The sequence below is a fragment of the Cervus canadensis genome, chromosome 11 (assembly GCF_019320065.1).
Source record: "Cervus canadensis isolate Bull #8, Minnesota chromosome 11, ASM1932006v1, whole genome shotgun sequence".
Lineage (NCBI taxonomy): Eukaryota > Metazoa > Chordata > Mammalia > Artiodactyla > Cervidae > Cervus > Cervus canadensis.
The window spans coordinates 42,145,074-42,164,171 of NC_057396.1; the positions used below are offsets into that span (position 1 = coordinate 42,145,074).

Below are 19,098 nucleotides of genomic sequence, written 5' to 3' on the forward strand. Positions count from 1 at the left end.
CCAGGGTTTTTAATTATCATGGTTTTTAGACATCGAGTGTTCCCCAGTTTTCTGCTCATATTTAAGAATCAAGTGTTAGGTTGATTATTCTAGATTGTCATATGAATTTCTACTTCTTCTGTATCAGTAGACTAGTTTCCTAATGGGTATTTGCCCTGAATGGGAGACTTACCAAGAGCTATGTGAATATCTTGTCACCCTGCTTATTTAACTTAAATGCAGAGTATATCATGAGAAACACTGGGCTGGATGAAGCACAAGCTGGAATCAAGATTGCCACAAGAAATATCAATAACTACAGATATGCAGATGACATCACCCTTATGGCAGAAAGTGAGGAAGAACTCAAGAGCCTCTTGATGAAAGTGAAAGAGGAGAGTGAAAAAGTTGGCTTAAAACTCAACATTCAGAAAACTAAGATCATGGCATCTGGTCCCATCACTTCATGGCAAATACATGGGGAAGCAATGGAAACAACGACAGACTTTATTTTTGGGGGGCTCCAAAATCACTGCAGATGGTGACTGCAGCCTTGAAATTAAAAGATGCTTACTCCTTGGAAGGAAAGTTATGACCAACCTAGATAGCATATTAAAAAGCAGAGACATTACTTTGCCAACAAAGGTCTAATTAAAGCTATTGTTTTTCTAAGAGTCGTGTATGGATGAAAGAGTTGGACTATAAAGAAAGCTGAGTGCTGAAGAATTGATGCTTTTGAACTGTGGTGTTGGAGAAGACTCTCGAGAGTCCCTTGGAGAGCAAGGAGATCCAACCAGTCAATCCTCAAGGAAATCAGTCCTGAATATTCATTGGAAGGACTGATGTTGAAGCTGAATACTTTGGCCACCTGATGCAAATAACGGACTCATTTGAAAAGACCCTGATGCTGGGAAAGATTGAAGGCAGGAGGAGAAGGGGATGACAGAGGATGAGATGGTTGGATGGCATCACCAACTCAATGGACATGAGTTTGAGTAAACTCTGGGAGTTGGTGATGGACAGGGAGGCCTGACGTGCTGCAACCATGGGGTTGCAAAGAGTCGGACACAACTGGGCAACTGAACTAAACTGAACTGACGTGAATATCAGTAAGACATACACATCGGCAAGCTTAGATTTAGGGTGAGAGGAGGAGCTCGCTGTCAAGCTATGGGCTCCCTACACAACAGAGTGAAAAGGTTTTACTATAAAAAAATGTCAACACCAAAGCTAAAAGTCTTCATTCTCCTCAGATGGCTTATTCAGTTTATTTAGGAAAGAACCTTTTGTGGGAGGAAGGTGCTGGAGCTAAACTGCTTCTCTATGCATGTGGAAAGAGGGCTGGGAGTTTGGGGAGATAACTGGAATAGATGTTTCACATGTAACCCTTCATTCAATCCCTATCTTCTATTTGACTCAGCCTGCCTGCTCTGTTGAAACAGCTTAAGATTCACAGAGGCAGATGGGTTTCCACCTTCACTGTGGTCACCTCCTAGCATATTCTAAGTGGTGGCCTTTGCTAAATTGTTTCTTTAAACCATATTTTCACTGTCTTGTAGAAATATTTGAAACCGTTTATATACTCATTAAGATCCCCATTCAATGGGGACACTGGGCAAAGTGGATCAACTGAGGAAAGATTCTGAGATCCAACACAAACCTTCTCCAAACTTTAGGAATGTATGGGTTTATTTAAAAAAAAAGAAGTTCCAAGTACTGAAGAGGTATCACTCACTGAGTTTCAGCAGAAGAATGAACTATGGGCCAAGATACTTTAAGAATTAATAATATACAAAGAGAAAAAAGAAGAAACAGTTCACAGATCACATGTTAAAAACAAAAACCAAGAGAGCATTAAAAAAAAAAGTAGATTTAACAAACAAGAATATCCATTGTAATGATAAATGCACTGAGCAAAAATTTAACTCAATTACGTAAAAACTCAAGAACTCCAAAGCTTAAAGGGATGATTAAAAAAAATAACAAGCAAATGTAAACAATAAAATAAGCAGGGATAAACTGAATTAAGATATATATTGAATTGAAAGCACAAATGAATGACATTAGACAAGGAGGAAACTTTTAAATGATCGAAGGCACAACTCATGACATTATGACTACTACTCTCTGTATCAGATCACAACTGAAATATATTTATAGCAAAAGTTTCAGAAAACAAGAGATGTGATCAATAATAGCACAATATAAATAGGAGACTAAGACAACTTTTTTCAGTCCTTACCAAATAAAGTAAACGAAAATTAATAGCACAGTGGACATGAATATGCTTACTTTGATATACAAAACCAGATAGAATGTAATTTCTATTCAAGCACTTAAGAGAATGCTTAAAAAAGCTGCTACTTATTAAGGTACCAAAACTCTTCAATAAACAAAAGGTAAACAAAAGTTGTACAAACTACATTCATTATCAGAATGAAAACTGGCTCTTAACATCATGTAGAAATAGAAAAAACAATCTCAATTATTTTGAAATTTAACTTTTGCTTCTAAAACACAACTCAAATTAAAAACACTTCAAACACTGCATTTCAAAATCTATATAGCACAGCTCAAGTTCTACTGTTAGGAAATAGTGAAGCTTTACATATATAATTAAACAAGAATGAGATGAACTACACATTCAATTCAAAGAGAGAAAAAGCATCAAAATACACTAGGGATTTATAGATTAAAAATTAATAAATTACTCAGTATAATTATAGAGCTACGAGGCCAGGTTAGAGATGTTCACGATGACATGCTGGCTCTTAAAAGATTTCAAAGGAGGAACAGTCTGGATGAGAAACGGACCAAGGTACCGACGTGACTGCGAAGAGCTTAAGCGGTCTGTTTAAGGGAGGAGCAATGGACTCAAGCAATGGAGTCAAGAACTGTTGAAGTGTAAACTCTAAAGTACTAAACAGACACCTTTAAGCACGATGGTGTAGCTCAGGATGAGGAGTTAAGGCGCTTAGCCAGGACCTCTGAAGGACGGGCTCAGTAAGGCGCTGCTGCTGCTGCTAAGTCGCTTCAGTCGTGTCCGACTCTGCGATCCCATAGAGGGCAGCCCACCAGACTCCGCCGTCCCTGGGATTCTCCAGGCAAGAGAACTGGAGGGGGGTGCCATTGCCTTCTCCCAGTAAGGCGCAGGTGACAGGAATTTGGAGAGTTAGATTAAATAGCCAGCTGACACCAGTTCAAATGATTTTACAGCATCAAGGAACTGGAACAGACGCTAATTACGGGGAATAGGTAGTATCTGTAAGAAGGGTTGTTTTTAATCGAATACGTCATAGGCGAGCAATACCCCGAGGTAAGGAGAAACCGGTAAGGAGACTCTTTCACCTCCGAGATTAGCTTGTAAAAAGGAGCATAAAACAGTGTGTCAATAAGCATCTGAATAAAGAGAATGCTTACAAAAGCCACTACTTTATTAAGGTACCAAAAACTTCTTCAATAAACAAAAAGTAAACAAAAGTTGTACAAACCACGTTTATTACCAGAATGAAGACTAGATCTTAACACCAAGTAGAAATAGAATAAAACAATCTCAACTACTTTGAAATTTAACTTTTGCTTCTAAAACACAACTCAAATTAAAAACACTTCAAACACTGCACAGAATCTACATAGCCCAGCTCCAGTTCTACTGTTAGGCAATGGCGAAGCCTTACATATATAAACAAACAGGAATGAGACGAATTACACAGTCAACTCAAAGTGAGAAAAATCAACAAAAAATACGGATTTATAGATTAGAAATTAATAAATTACTCATTATATTTACTACTAAATATAAAATTACTAAGTTACTTTTAGCGCGTGTCCAGGAATGACTGAGAAAGCAAAGTTGCAATGAACTTTTCTCCATTTTCTTTTCCAGTTAATCGATCCAATCACACTTGATCTGGAATCCACGAGTCACTCCAAAATCAAGCTGGGCAAGATATATTTACCAGGGTAAGCGCCTGGAGACCGCCCCCATCGCATCATTGAAGGGGAGACAGGGGATCTGGAACCTAGCCTTGCGGTTTCCCACCCATGCCCTGCTTACTTCTCCTCTCCCATGCGCTGACTTCCTTCCACAGCCCAGGCCTCCACGCCTGTCAGGTCGCGCCCTCCTCCAGCGCCTCCAGCAGAAACTGCAGAGCGCAGAGCTGGAATACCGGCAACTGCAAACAAGCCGAGGAGGCCCGTGCGCTCCGCGTGGGTGCCCTCTAGCCGGATTCCCAATTCCACTCACCCGCCTCCTCACTGCCCGCGGAGCCGCGTGATGCCTGCAAGTACCGCTTCCAGCCAGGGCTGAGTTCAGTCACACCCAGGAGCCAGTTCAGAGGAGCCGCACAAGTCGCCCGCCCGGTCGGGGAAGGGAGCTTGCGTCGCTAATCACTCCAGAACTGAAGTACCGTGGGTCACACTTGACCCTTACTCGCCGGCGCCGGTTCCGTACCTCTTAAACTCCAGGAGCAGGCCGACACACCTGCGCATGCTCACCAGGCTTGGCTGGAGCCCCCAGCAGCACCCGCGGCCCAAGTTTGTACAGTTGACCAGAGGGTGGGGCCTCTCCCAGACCCGCCCCTTTCCCAGGCCCCTCCTACTTTGTAGACTTGACCCCAACTCTAGTGCCTAGAACCGAGGGCCACCCATAGGGTAGATGGGAAAACGGCTTGTCAAACTTCTGTGGCTTCCTCCATCTACATCTAAAACTGGCCGAATTTTTCTTACAAGTTTTCACTGCCCCACCTACCCATCTCCCCTTTCTCCTGGAATCAAAAAGCAGACAGGAATGTGTAGATACTCAAGATATGAGAAGGGGTAAGATTTAGTTTCATGGGCTATTTGTCATTGATATTTCTTAGTTTTAAGGTTCTGATCATTTGAATAACCTTTCTATAGTTATAGTTTGGGCTTCCGTGGTAGCTCAGACGGTAAAGTGTCTGCCTACAATGCGGGAGATTGCCTACAATGGGTTCGATCCCTGGGTCAGGAAGATACCCTAGAGAAGAAAATGGCAACCCACTCCAGTATTCTTGCCTGGAAAATCTCATGGACTGAGGATCCTGGTAGGCTACATACAGTCCATGGGGTCGCAAAGAGTCAGACACGACTGAGCGAATTTCACTTTCACTTTCACTTCTATAATTACAGTCTTCTGTTGAGTGTTGTGGAGAGTTAGAGCCTATCTCTGTCCATAGAAATTGAATACAACTGATATTAACTGCCTTTGTCTGCATTGAAGTTAGGACTTAACCAATTATATACACCCAGTCTAGACTTTGCCCTGCCTCTTGAGAAACCTATGTGCAAGCCAGGAAGCAACAGTTAGAACTGGACATGGAACAACAGACTGGTTTCAAATAGGAAAGGAGTACCTCAAGGCTGTATATTGTTACTTTGCTTATTTCACTTAAATGCAGAGTACATCATGCGAAATGCTGGGCTGGAAGAAGCACAAGCTATAACCAAGATTGCCAGGAGAAATATCAATAACCTCAGATATGCAGATGACACCACCTTTATGGCAGAAAGTGAAGAGGAACTAAAGAGCCTCTTGATGAAAGTGAAAGAGGAGAGTGAAAAAGTTGGCTTAAAGCTCAACATTCAGAAACCTAAGATCATGGCATCTGGTCCCATCAATTCATGGGAAATAGATGGGGAAACAGTGTCAGACTTTATTTTTGGGGGCTCCAGAATCACTGCAGATGGTGACTGCAGCCACGAGATTAAAACACACTTACTCTAATAAAAATAATTGAAAAAAAAAACAAGAAAAAAAAAAAACACACTTACTCCTTCGAAGGAAAGTTATGACAAACCTAGACAGCATATTAAAAAGCAGAGACATTACTTTGCCAACAAAGGTTCATCTAGTCAAGGCTATGGTTTTTCCAGTAGTCATGTATGGATGTGAGAGTTGTACTTTGAAGAAAGCTGAGTGCCAAAAAATTGATACTTTTGAACTGTGATGTCGGAGAAGACTCTTGAGAGTCCCTTGGACTGCAAGGAGATCCAACCAGTCCATCCTAAAGGAGATCAGTCCTGGGTGTTCATTGGAAGGACTGATGCTGAAGCTGAAACTCTAGTACTTTGGCCACCTCATGTGAAGAGTTGATTCATTGGTAAAGACCCTGATACTGGGAGGGATTGGGGGCAGGAGGAGAAGGGACAACAGAGGATGAGATGGCTGGAAGGCATCACTGACTTGATGGACATGAGTTTGAGTAAAATCTGGGAGTTGGTGATGGACAGAAAGGCCTGGTGTGCTGCGATTCATGGGGTCACAAAGGGTCAGACACGACTCAGTCATTGAACTGAACTGAACTGACTTGAAAAAGCAAGAGCATTAGTTCCTTTGCTTTTTTAAAAACAGACTTTATTTTTCAGGTCAGTTTTAGAGTTAACGAAAAAATGAGAAGCTATAGTACAGCGTACGTGAATGTGACCTTCCAGATGTTCAAGTTGGATTTAGAAAAGGCAGAGGAACCAGAGATCAAATTGCCAACATCAGCTGGATCATTGAAAAAGCCAGAGAGTTCCAGAAAAACATCTATTTCTGCTGTATTGACTATGCCAAAGCCTTTGACTGTGTGGATCACAATAAACTGTGGAAAATTCTGAAAGAGATGGGAATAACAGACCACCTGCCCTGCCTCCTGAGAAATGTGTGCAGGTCAAGAAGCAACACTTAGAACTGGACATGGAACAACAGACTGGTTCCAAATAAGAAAAGCAGTAGGTCAAGGCTGTATGTTGTCACCCTGCTTATTTAACTTATGTGCAAAGTACATCATGAGAAATGCTGGACTAGATGAAGCACACGCTGGAATCAAGTTTGCTGGGAGAAATATCAATAACCTCAGATATTCAGATGATACCACCCTTATGGCAGAAAGTGAAGAACTAAAGAACCTCTTGATGAAAGTGAAAGAGGACAGTGAAAAAGTTGGCTTAAAACTCAACATTCAGGAAACAAAGATCATTCGATCACTTCATGGCAAATAGATGGGGAAACAATGGAAACAGTGTGAGACTTTATATTTTTGGGCTCCAAAATCAATGCAGATAGTGACTGCAGCCACGAAATTAAAAGATGCTTACTCCTTGGGAGGAAAGTTATGACCAGCCTAGACAGCATATTAAAAAGTAGAGACATTACTTTGCCAACAAAGGTCCATCTAGTCAAGGCTATGTTTTTCCCAGTAGTCATGTATGGATATGAGAGTTGGACTATAAAGAAAGCTGAGTGTTGAAGAATTGATGCTTTTGAACTGTGGTGTTGAGAAGACTCTTAAGAGTCCCTTGGATTGCAAGGAGATCCAACCAGTCCATCCCAGAGAAAATCAGTCCTGAATATTCATTGGAAGGACTGATGCTAAAGCTGAAACTCCAATACTCTGGCCACTTGATGGGAAGAACTGCCTCATTTGAAAAGACCCTGGTGCTGGGAATGATAGAAGGTGGGAGAAGGGGATGACAGAGGATTAAATGGTTGGATGGCATCACCAACTCGATGGACATGAGTTTGAGTAGGCTCTGGGAGTTGGTGATGGACAGGGAAGCCTGGCGTGCTGCAGTCCATGGGGTCGTAAAGTCAGACGTGACAGCGACTGACCTGAACTGATAGTAAAGTGAACCCCAGATACCTCCCCATAAACTTTTCCCATTATTGGCCTTGTTTTTGTTCAGTTGGTCAGTTGTGTCCAACTCTTTGTGACCCATGGACTGCAGCAGCATGCCAGGCTATCCTGTTTTTCACTATCTCCCAGCGTTTGCTCAAACTCATGTCCACTGAGTCAGTGATGCCATCCAACCATCTCATCCTCCTTCACCCCCTTCTCCTCCTACCCTCAATCTTTCCCAGCCATTAGGGCCTTTTCCAATGAATTGGCCCTTCACATCAGGTGGCCAAAGTATTGGAGCTTAAACTTCAGCATCAGTCCTTCCAATGAATATTCAGGGTTGCTTTCCTTTAGGATTGACTGGTTGGATCTCCTTGCTGTCCAAGGGACTCTCAAGAGTCTTCTCCAACACCACAGTTCAAAAGCATCAATTCTTTGGTGCTCAGCCTCCTTTATGGTCCAACTCTCACATCCGTACATGACTACAGGAAAAAACATAGCTTTGACTATATGGATCTTTGTCAGCAAAGTGATGTCTCTGCTTTTTTATGTGCTGTCTAGGTTTGTCATAGCTTTTCTTCCAAGGATCAAGAGTCTTTTAATTTCATGGCTTCAGTCACTGTCCACAGTCCATTGTTGTTATTTACATTATTATGGCATATCTGCTACAATTAAGAATATAAGAATGATAGCTTATTATTAACTAAACTTTACACTTTGCTTGAATTTCCTTAAGTTTTCTTTTTATCCTTTTTTTTTCTGATCCAGGATTCTACTCAGGATACCATATTACATTAAGTTGTCATGTCTCCTTGGGCTCCTCCTGGCTGTTACAGTCTCTCAGATTTGTTTTTGAGGACCTTTAAAGTTTTGAGGAGTAAAGGTTATACATTTTGCAGGAAGCCCATGTATGAGAATTTGTCTGATGATTTTCTTCTGATTAGACTGAGGTTATGGGTTTGAAGATCTTCCGATCATAAAGTGCTGTTTCCATCACATCATCTCAAGGGAACATACTGCCAACAGGATTTAACACTGTTTATGTTAACCTTGATCACTTGGTTAAGTTGTTTGTCAGCAATTTCTTTTTTTCTATCAGCGGTAGAGAAGTCGCACTATTCCAATTTCCAGATTCAGCGAATTGCTGCGCCCGCCTGAAGACGGTATTGACTGTGTAAGCTGCGCCCCCTAGTGCTGAATGGCAGTGATGTCCTCACTGACCTGTGCGCGCATGCGTGCGTGCAAAGTTACTTCAGTCGTGTCTGACTCTGTGACCCTGTGGACTGTAGCCCACCAGGCTCCTCTGTGCATGGGATTCTGACCCATTCTGTGATAAATGAATTAGACCTGTGGTTCTGGCTGAAGGTAGGAATTAATATTATTCAGTATTTTTTCTTTTCGGCTTAAATCATACATAGTCAGTTTCTGTTACTTGCAACTAAAAACCCTGACTGATACATCATCTTTATTATAATTCTTTAGAAGCCGCTTGGTCCTTTATCCCCGTCTCCCTCCATAGCAGGAGAGGTAGTAGTTTTCATTGGTAATGTGAAAGAGCCCCACAGACTTCTATTTGAATGGGATGCAGCATGATTCTCTCGGAGCGTTAGTGATCTATTGCTGCATAACAAACCATCTCAAAACTTAGTGCCTTAAAGCAGCAGTCATTTTATTTGCTCAGGATTCTGTGGTTTCACATTTTGGAAAGTGGGGATGACAACTATTGGCAACGACAATATTTAAGGTATGACCACGGTTGAAATCATTGAAGGAATGAAGATCAAATAATTATGAGAATGCAAAGTATCTGAATATTTCATTCTGTGTGAAAATTAAAGTAACCAAGAGCTTTAAAAAGAGCAGCGTGTTAGGGAAAGTGGCAGTGAGTAAGGGGTAGTCTGAAGGAAAAGGGAAGGGGACTAGAAATCTAAAATAAATAAATAAAAGAAAAAAAAAGGGAAATTAAAAGCCCATAATCCCACTTTCACAGTCATATTTTGTTTCTTCCTTCACCTTCATGGCAAAACTTCTCCAAATTAGTGTCTGCATTTTCTGTGTACATTTTCTGGTTTTTTTTTTTTCCTCCAGTCACTGAATTAGATTTCATCTGAATCATTACTGGCAACCAAATCACAAACTTCAACTATTAATTTTTGTCCTTTTCTATATCACCTCAATTATCACAAGCTTGAATAGGGGTTTTCTCTGATCCTTATTCTCCAATTAGAGTTTGTCTATTGTAGTTCAGTTCTAGTAATTTCAAAAGGATAGTAACAAATGCAAAAATGTGTATGAAAACACATTATGTGTCAGTCATTTCTTTGGGTGTATTGGATACACTCAGAGTTGGATAAGATAAAATGAAATAAGAGCTTAATAAATGGTTTTAAAATGATTGCATGGATACATGAATGAAAGAAATAAGAACTTTAGCTACTAGGTATCTCCTCACTGGGGAGATACTCTACTGCAAAATCAATCTGAGGCATGTTGTTCCTGACCCATGTTTATGGTAACTGTGGAATGGTGACCATGGAATCTCCTCTAAATGTGTAACTGATTAAAGTTTGGGTAAAAGAGCCAAGCAGTTTTCAGCCAGTTTATTTGGATTAAGACTTGATGAGAACCTGAAGTGGATTCCAGAATTGACCATTCTAGAGAAGATGAGCCACGGTGAGATATAGAGACAGCTAAGCTTATGGAGGGACCAGCCTAGAGTTTGTAAACTCCAATTTCTAAAATTCTAATTCTATTTTACTTTCAGAAAAAATATTCATTGGGTAAACTGGGATCATTCAAAGGAAGGTGATTGGAATGAATGTAGGGTACCAAAGAATGTTAGATAAAGGAATTTTAAAAGAACAAGCAGGTGATTGTGAGAAATGAATTTGGGTAGATATAGAAATTGACTTCAGTGAGTTTTAGTATAGAAGGATAATGAAAAATTATTCTAGGAGTAAAACTAGTGAGAGTTGGTTGAAAATATAGGAAAACTGAAGGAAGATCTTTCTAATAGTAAAAAACTGTCTATTAGTATATATAATAGTAAATAAACTGTCTAAAGGGAATGATCCTAGAGCACAGGGAGCTAGCTATATCATTCTTGTTTAGACAAATGATGGACAACTAATAGAAATATTATAGAGTAGTTTAAGCCTCACACATATGTTTGGATTAGATGACTGAATTCCCTTTTTAGTCTGATAATCTGTGATAGATGAACTTTGGGGCAATGAAATAAAAAATTTTCCGGAGCTTTCAGAAAAGAACATCATGAGCTAGGAAGTAGCGTTGCCTCTGGAACCTTTTTACAACTGGAATGCTGTGGGCCATGAATGATCCTAGTAGTAAAGACTCTTCCAAACATGTTTATTGTTTTGATCAGACTTTTCCTAGGTTTCTGACTGGGACATCCAAACTTGAAATGTCTTTGATGTTAAAATAATGTATTCAACTCATATTAGATGTTATCTCAGGATAATCCAGTTTAAACCTCTCAGATTCAACAGTGACTATGCTTCAAACATGTCCATGTTAACTGATTAACCAAAAGTGCCTTCAAAATAGCACTTAATCCTTTTCATAACCAAGAAGTAACCTAACTTTTCATCCTCTATTTCTTCTCTATGTTTATAGGCACAGTTTCTGAAATGTGTTCCTTACTTTTATCCTTCTTCCTGAAATGACCTAATTCATAACTGCTGACTGAAATTCTGCTCTTCTTTTAAGGATGTTACCATGCCTCCAAAAGTCAAACCTAAAGATCACCATCTCTGAGAAAAGGACTTTCTTCCAGCCAGTTTCCTGAGAGCTCCTTTGACATCCTTGTTTCTCAGGCTATAAATTATGGGATTCAGCATTGGAGTCACCACTGTATAGAACACAGATATCATTTTATCCTGCTCTTTTATGGTCTTAGAATTTGGCCGCATGTAGGTGAATATTCCTGATCCATAAAAGAGGACAACAACAATGAGGTGGGAGCCACAGGTAGAAAAAGCCTTGAGCCGCCCCTCCCTAGCCTGCATCTGGATCACAGTGGAGATGATATTCCAGTAGGAGACCAGGATCAGGGAGACAGGAGCTAGGAGGATGACCACACCCATTGCAAAGATGGCCATTTCTGTTCTGTAAGTATCTGCTGAAGCCAGCTTCAGGAGGGCACGGGGTTCACAAAAGTAGTGACTGATAATGTTCTGTCCTTGATAAGGAAGTTGGAAAGTAAAGGTGGTATCTACCAGAGACACTACTGCACCACTGGCCCAGGACCCTGTGGTCAACTGGAGACACACTTGCTGGGTCATGATGGTGGGGTAGTGCAGGGGCTTGCAGACCGCCACATACCGGTCATAGGCCATCACTGCCAGCAGAGCACATTCTGTGCCCCCAACCAGAAGGAAGACAATGACCTGTGTCATACAGCCCGCGAAAGAAATAGTTTTCTTCTTCACCAGGAAGTGGACCAACACTTGAGGGACAATGCTGGTAGAGAAGCAGAGATCTGCAAAAGAGAGGTTTCTAAGAAAAAAGTACATGGGCATGTGAAGTTGAGAATCCGTGAAGATGAGAATGATGATAAGCAGGTTTCCAAGCACAGTTAACAGATAAATGATGAGAAAAAGAATAAACAGCAGGATCTGGGTCTGTGAGTCCTGTGAAAGGCCAAGGAAGATAAATTCTGCCACAGAAGTGTGGTTTTCTTCTCCCATTGAGGTTTATGCTTGTTTCCCTGTTTGGCACAAACAAAAATAACAAACTTTGGGTTTATGCTATTGGGCTTCCCAGGTACCTCAGTGGTAAAGAATCTGCCAGCCATGCAGGAGACACAGTTTCAATCCCTGGGTGGGGAAGATCCCCTGGAGAAGGAAATGGCAACCCACCCCAGTATTCTTGCCTGGGAAATCCCATGGACAGAAGGAGCCTGACAGGCTATTATCCATGGGATTGAAAAGAGTTAGACTGACTTAAAACAACAACCTGTAGAAGAGGCTCATTTAAAGCTCAATTTAAAAGCTAATTGGATATTTCTAGCTTTCTGCTCTCCAGCTTGTTCTAATTGATACTAAGTAGAATACTTTATTCTTATTAGTTGGCTACAATTTAAATCCACTCTATTTCCCCCCCAAATCTCCCAGTGCCACTTATTTACAGATAAAATATGGTGTTGTTAAAACCTTCTTGGGTTTTATATGTTCTGATATGAAGATATTACAATTTATGTGAACTTTACTGAATGGCTATACACAGATTATTAGGAAATGACTGTGTATACTGTTAGGATTATCACCATGTGTAAAAACTGTACCACTAACTGTTCAAAACACTACATGTTAAATTATAACACATGCTTGAAAAACATGAAACAGTTTCCAGGCATCAAATTTAATTTGACCTCTTAAAAAACAGCAAACTTTTCTTGGGTTGAAAAATATAGCCTTAGCATATCAATACTAAGGACAATTCTGCTTAGATTAAAGAATATAATAGTAAAACTAAAACAACACAAAAAAGGAAAAATAGGTTTAAGTTGTGATATATGATTAGGATTAGACTTGAAAATCACAAAAGCCTTCTAAAATACCTTGAAGGAAAAGTGTCGAATTTACAACATAAATTGAAAGACTTCAGTGAGATAATAGCATCATGAATAAATTTAAAAGATAAACTACAAACTGAGAAAAATATTTGAGGGAGATATCAGACAAAACTTAAAATACTTTATTACATTATGATTCTATATCAAACACTATGAAAATTGTTGAGTCTAAGAAATAATGGGCCAAGGACATGAACAGACTATTTACAAAGAAAAAAATGCAAATAGCTACTAACTATAAAAAAAAAATTCAATATTATTATGACTAAGTACAATTACAACAATGAGAGATACAGCTTTTACCTGGGAAATTAGCTGAGGTTTTAATAGCAAAAGTCACAACAAAAAATAATAACTAGTATTTTATTGAGCATTTAACACAGATCAGGCATTACTTTAAGGGTTTTATATGATCATATTGTCCTGATAACATCTTGAAGTAGACACTGCCTTATTTTTCAGATGAGAAAACTGAGGCACAAAGAGGTTAAATCACCCAGTTAATAAACGGCAGAATTCATTAGCTCTTTAATGTATAATGAAAATGCAGAGAAAAGTCAATTTTGTACAATGTAAGTAGGAAAGTTAGTATAGTATTTCTGAGAAACAATTTTGCCAAATACATTAAATGACTCAAATACCCCAAGTCATATGCTTTGACTGGTTCTCAGTAGTATGGGTAAGGAAGAAACTATTTTTTACCAGTCCTCTCTCCCCAGGAGGAGTGAAAATCTGATCTGTAACGTGAGGCTGTTGATTGGCCCATGTTTACTACTAGGTAGAGTTATTGTGCTTTAAAAGGCCATGCTCATTTCTCTTCTTCTCTTCTTCCTGAGAATGGACTGTTAAGGTCCCTTAATGGACCTTGAACAAGGTCACGCTTTAGAACTTTACTTGCTCTATTCTTTCATTTTTAACTAGTTCCTTGGTGTACTCATCATCACTTTGTTCTTTTGTATCATGTCACCAGTCAGAGAGTAATACAATGATACAATATGGATTTAAGCCATAAGGGAACTTTAAAAGAACTTTAGACTAGACCACGTAGCCCAATCCATGCTCCTCAGAGCTCTGAACTTCAGTGGCATTAGAGACTCACCTGATTAATAAAAAGTGGCATCTTAGTTTTCATTATTTCATGTTTCTTCTGTAGAATTCTAAGGGGAGGAATGATTAGGAAGAGAGTAGTATTAAGACCTCCTAAGCCTAATATAAGACCTCCTAAGGCGGCTGAGAGGAGCAACCCCATGTTCAAGGTAAGGAGCAGCGGCTGCACTTTGCTGGAGCAGCCGTGAAGAGATACCCCAGGTCCAAGGTAAGAGAAACCCGAGTAAGACAGTAGGTGTTGGGAGAGGGCATCACAGGGCAGACACACTGAAACCATAATCACAGAAAACTAGCACATCTGATCACAGGACCACAGCCTTGTCTAACTCAATGAAACTAAGCCGTGCCGTGTGGGGCCACCCAAGACGGATGTGTCATGGTGGAGAGGTCTGACAGAATGTGGTCCACTGGAGAAGGGAATGGCAAACCAATTCAGTATACTTGCCTTGAGAACACCATGAACAGTATGAAAAGGCAAAATGATAGGATACTGAAAGAGGAACTCCTCAGGTCGGTAGGTGCCCAATATGCTACTGGAGATCAGTGGAGAAATAACTCCAGAAAGAATGAAGGGATGAAGCCAAAGCAAAAACGATACCCAGTTGTGGATGTGACTGGTGATGGAAGCAAGGTCTGATGCTGTAAAGAGCAATATTGCATAGGAACCTGGAATGTTAGGTCCATGAATCAAGGCAAATTGGAAGTGGTCAAACAGGAGATGGCAAGAGTGAATGTCAACATTCTAGAAATCAGTGAACTAAAATGGACTGGAATGGGTGAATTTAACTCAGATGAACATTATATCTACTACTGTGGGCAGGAATAACTTAGAAGAAATGAAGTAGCCATCATGGTCAACAAGAGTCCGAAATGCAGTACTTGGATGCAATCTCAAAAATGACAGAAGGATCTCTTGTTCATTTCCAAGGCAAACCATCCAATAGCATGGTAATCCAAGCCTATGCCCCAACAAGTAACGCTGAAGAAACTGAAGTTGAACGGTTCTATGAAGACCTGCAAGATCTTTTAGAACTAACACCCAAAAAAGATGTCCTTTTCATTATAGGGGACTGGAATGCAAAAGTAGGAAGTGAAGAAACACCTGGAGTAACAGGCAAAATTGGCCTTGGAGTATGGAATGAAGTAGGGCAAAGGCTAATAGAGTTTTGCTAAGAGAATGCACTCGTCATAGCAAACACCCTCTTCCAACAACACAAGAGAAGACTTTACACATGGACATCACCAGATGGTCAACACCGAAATCAGATTGCTTATATTCTTTGTAGCCAAAGATGGAGAAGCTCTATACAGTCAGCAAAAACAAGACCGGGAGCTGACTGTGGCTCAGATCATGAACTCCTTATTGTCAAATTCAGACTTAAATTGAAGAAAGTAGGGATAACCACTAGACCATTCAGGTATGACCTAAATCAAATCCCTTATGACTATACAGTGGAAGTGAGAAATAGGTTTAAGGGACTAGATCTGACAGACAGTGTGCCTGTTGAACTATGGACGGAGGTTCATGACATTGTACAGGAGACAGGGATCAAGACCATCCCCATGGAAAAGAAATGCAAAAAGGCAAAATGGTTGTCTGAGGAGGCCTTACAAATAGCTGTGAAAAGAATAGAAGTGAAAAGCAAAGGAGAAAAGGAAAGATATTCCCATTTGAATGCAGAGTTCCAAAGAATAGCAAGGAGAGATAAGAAAGCCTTCCTCAGCAATCAATGCAAAGAAATAGAGGAAAACAACAGAATGGGAAAGACTAGAGATCTCTTCAAGAAAATTAGAGATACCAAGGGAACATTTCATGCAAATATGGGTTTGATAAAGGACAGAAACGGTATGGACCTAACAGAAGCAGAAGATACTAAGAGGAGGTGGCAAGAACATACAGAAGAACTGTACAAAAAAGATCTTCATGAGCCAGATAATCATGATGCTGTGATCACTCACCTAGAGCCAGACATCCTGGAATGTGAAGTCAAGTGGGCCTTAGAAAGCATCCCTACGAACAAAGCTAGTGGAGGTGATGGAATTCCAGTTAAACTATTTCAAATCCTGAAAGATGATGCTGTGAAAGTGCTGCACTCAATATGCCAGCAAATTTGGAAAACTCAGCAGTGGCCACAGGACTGGAAAAGATCAGCTTTCATTCCAACCCCAAAGAAAGGCAATGCCAAAGAATGCTCAAACTACTGCACAATTGCACTCATCTCACACACTAGTAAAGTAATGCTCAAAATTCTCCAAGCTGAAGCCAGGCTTCAGCAATACATGAGCTGTGAACTTCCAGATGTTCAAACTGGTTTTAGGAAAGGCAGAGGAACCAGAGATCAAATTGCCAACATCTGATGGATCATCGAAAAAGCAAGAGAGTTCCAGAAAAACATCTATTTCTGCTGTATTGACTACGCCAAAGTCTTCAACTGTGTGGATCACAATAAACTGTGGAAAATTTTAAAAGAGATGGGAATATCAGACCACCTGACCTGCCTCTTGAGAAACCTGTATGCAGGTCAGGAAGCAACAGTTAGAACTGGACATGGAAGAACAGAATGGTTCCAAATAGGAAAAGGAGTACGTCAAGGCTATATATTGTGACCCTGTTTATTTAACTTATATGCAGAGTACATCATGAGAAACTGGGCTGGAAGAAGCACAAGCTGGAATCAAGATTGCCACAAGAAATATCAATAACCTCAGATATGCAAATGACACCACCCTTATGGCAAAAAGTGAAGAAGAACTAAAGAGCCTTTAGATGAAAGTGAAAGAGGAGAGTGAAAAAGTTGGCTTAAAGCTTAACATTCAGAAAACTAAGATCATGGCATCTGGTCCCATCACTTCATGGGAAATAGATGGGGAAACAGTGGAAACAGTGTCAGACTTTATTTTTTTTGGGGGTGCCAAAATCACTGCAGATGGTGACTGCAGCCATGAAATTAAAAGATGCTTACTCCTTGGAAGGAAAGTTATGACCAACCTAGACAGCATATTAAAAAACAGAGACATTACTTTGCCAGTGAAGATCCATCTAGTCAAGGCTATGGTTTTTCCAGTAGTCATGTATGGATGTGAGAGTTGGACTGTGAAGAAAGCTGAGTGCTGAAAAATTGATGCTTTTGAACTGTGGTGTTGGAGAAGACTCTTGAGAGTCTCTTGGATTGCAAGGAGATCCAACCAGTCCATCCTAAAGGAGATCAGTCCTGGGTGTTGATTGGAAGGCCTGATGCTGAAGCTGAAACTCCAATACTTTGGCCACCTCATGTGAAGAGTTGACTCATTGGAAAAGACCCTGATGCTGGGAGGGATTGGAGGCAGGAGGAGAAGGGGATGACAGAGGATGAGATGGCTGGATGGCATCACCAACTTGATGGGCATGAGTTTGAGTAAACTCCGGGAGTTTGTGATGGACAGGGAGGCCTCGTGTGCTGCGATTGATGGGGTCGCAAAGAGTCAGACATGACTGAGCGACTGAACTGAACTGAACTGAACTGAAGCCTAATATGTTCTAACACTCCCAAACATTATCCCAAATTCTAAATCCAACTTTAGGAATCCATTCTCAATAAATACTCTAAATTTCAGAAAATATTCACAAGACAATTCATTCTCATATCATATAGTGAAATAATGCTTAAAAACAAACATTCAGACATAATGAGAGCCCAAAATAAACCTCCACATATATGGCTAATAAGGTGCCAAGAATATATAATGGGGAAAGGATAGTCTTTTCAATAAATGGTGTTTGGAAAACTGGATATTCACACACCAAGCAATTAAATTGGACCCTTATCTCACACAGTATAAAAATTAACTCAAAATAAAGACTTACCTCCTGGAAGAAAGTATGGGGGAAAACTTCTGGACATTAGTCGTGGTAATGATTCCTGGATATGACAGTAAAAACACAAGCAACAAAGGCAAAAGTAGACAGGTGAAAGAAACTACATCAAAAAGCCTCTACATTCCAAAGCAAACACTTAACAAAATGAAAAGGTAACCTATGGAATGGGAGGAAAACATTTGCAAACCGTCTACCAGAAAAAAGTTCATGTTTAAAGTATATAAGGAAATCATACACACAATGTCAAAAGAGCAAATAACACAATTAAAATATGGACTAAAGAACTGAATAGACATTTTTCCAAGAAGACATACAAATGGCCAACAGGTACCTGAAAAAGTGCTCAACATCACTATTCAACATCGAAATGTAGATCAAAACCACAATGATTACCTCATCCTTGTTAGGATGGCTATTATTAAAAAAACAGATATAATAAGTGTCGGTAAAAATGTAGAGAAAAGGGAGCACTTCAACACTGTGGGAATGTAAATTGTAGCAGGTAGTATGGAAAACATCATGAAAGTTTCTCAAAAAACTGAAAATAGAACTACCCTATAATCCAGCAATTTTACTCCTGGGTATATATCCAAAGAAAATAAAAACACTAATTTGAAAAGATAAGTGCACCCTGATGTTCATAGCAGCATAATTTATCAATATATAGAACAAATCTTAACATCCATCAACACAAATGAATGGATAAAGAAGATGTAGTATATACACACAAAGGAAGATTACTCAGCCATAAAAATAATGAAATTCTGCCATTTGCAACAAGATGGATGGACCTAGAAGGTATCAAGTGAAATATGTCAGAGAAAGACAAATACTGTATGACTTCACTTATAAGTGGAATCCAAGAAATAAAACAAATGAAGGAATATAACAAAACAGAAATAGACTCACAGATCTAGAGAACAAACTCATGGTCACTG

General features: G+C 39.9%; 2 protein-coding genes across 2 annotated transcripts in view; one reads left to right on the forward strand and one right to left on the reverse strand.

Moving 5' to 3' along the window:
* LOC122449250 (interferon-induced very large GTPase 1-like) overlaps positions 1-19,098 on the forward strand; it is a 393,510-nt gene that overhangs the window by 19,029 nt on the left and 355,383 nt on the right. The gene's annotated exons all lie outside the window — the stretch shown is intronic.
* LOC122449850 (olfactory receptor 2D3) lies at positions 11,366-12,325 on the reverse strand. Its single transcript, XM_043481892.1, has one exon. The coding sequence runs from the start codon at positions 12,308-12,310 to the stop codon at positions 11,366-11,368; it is 945 nt and encodes a 314-aa protein (XP_043337827.1). The 5' UTR covers positions 12,311-12,325.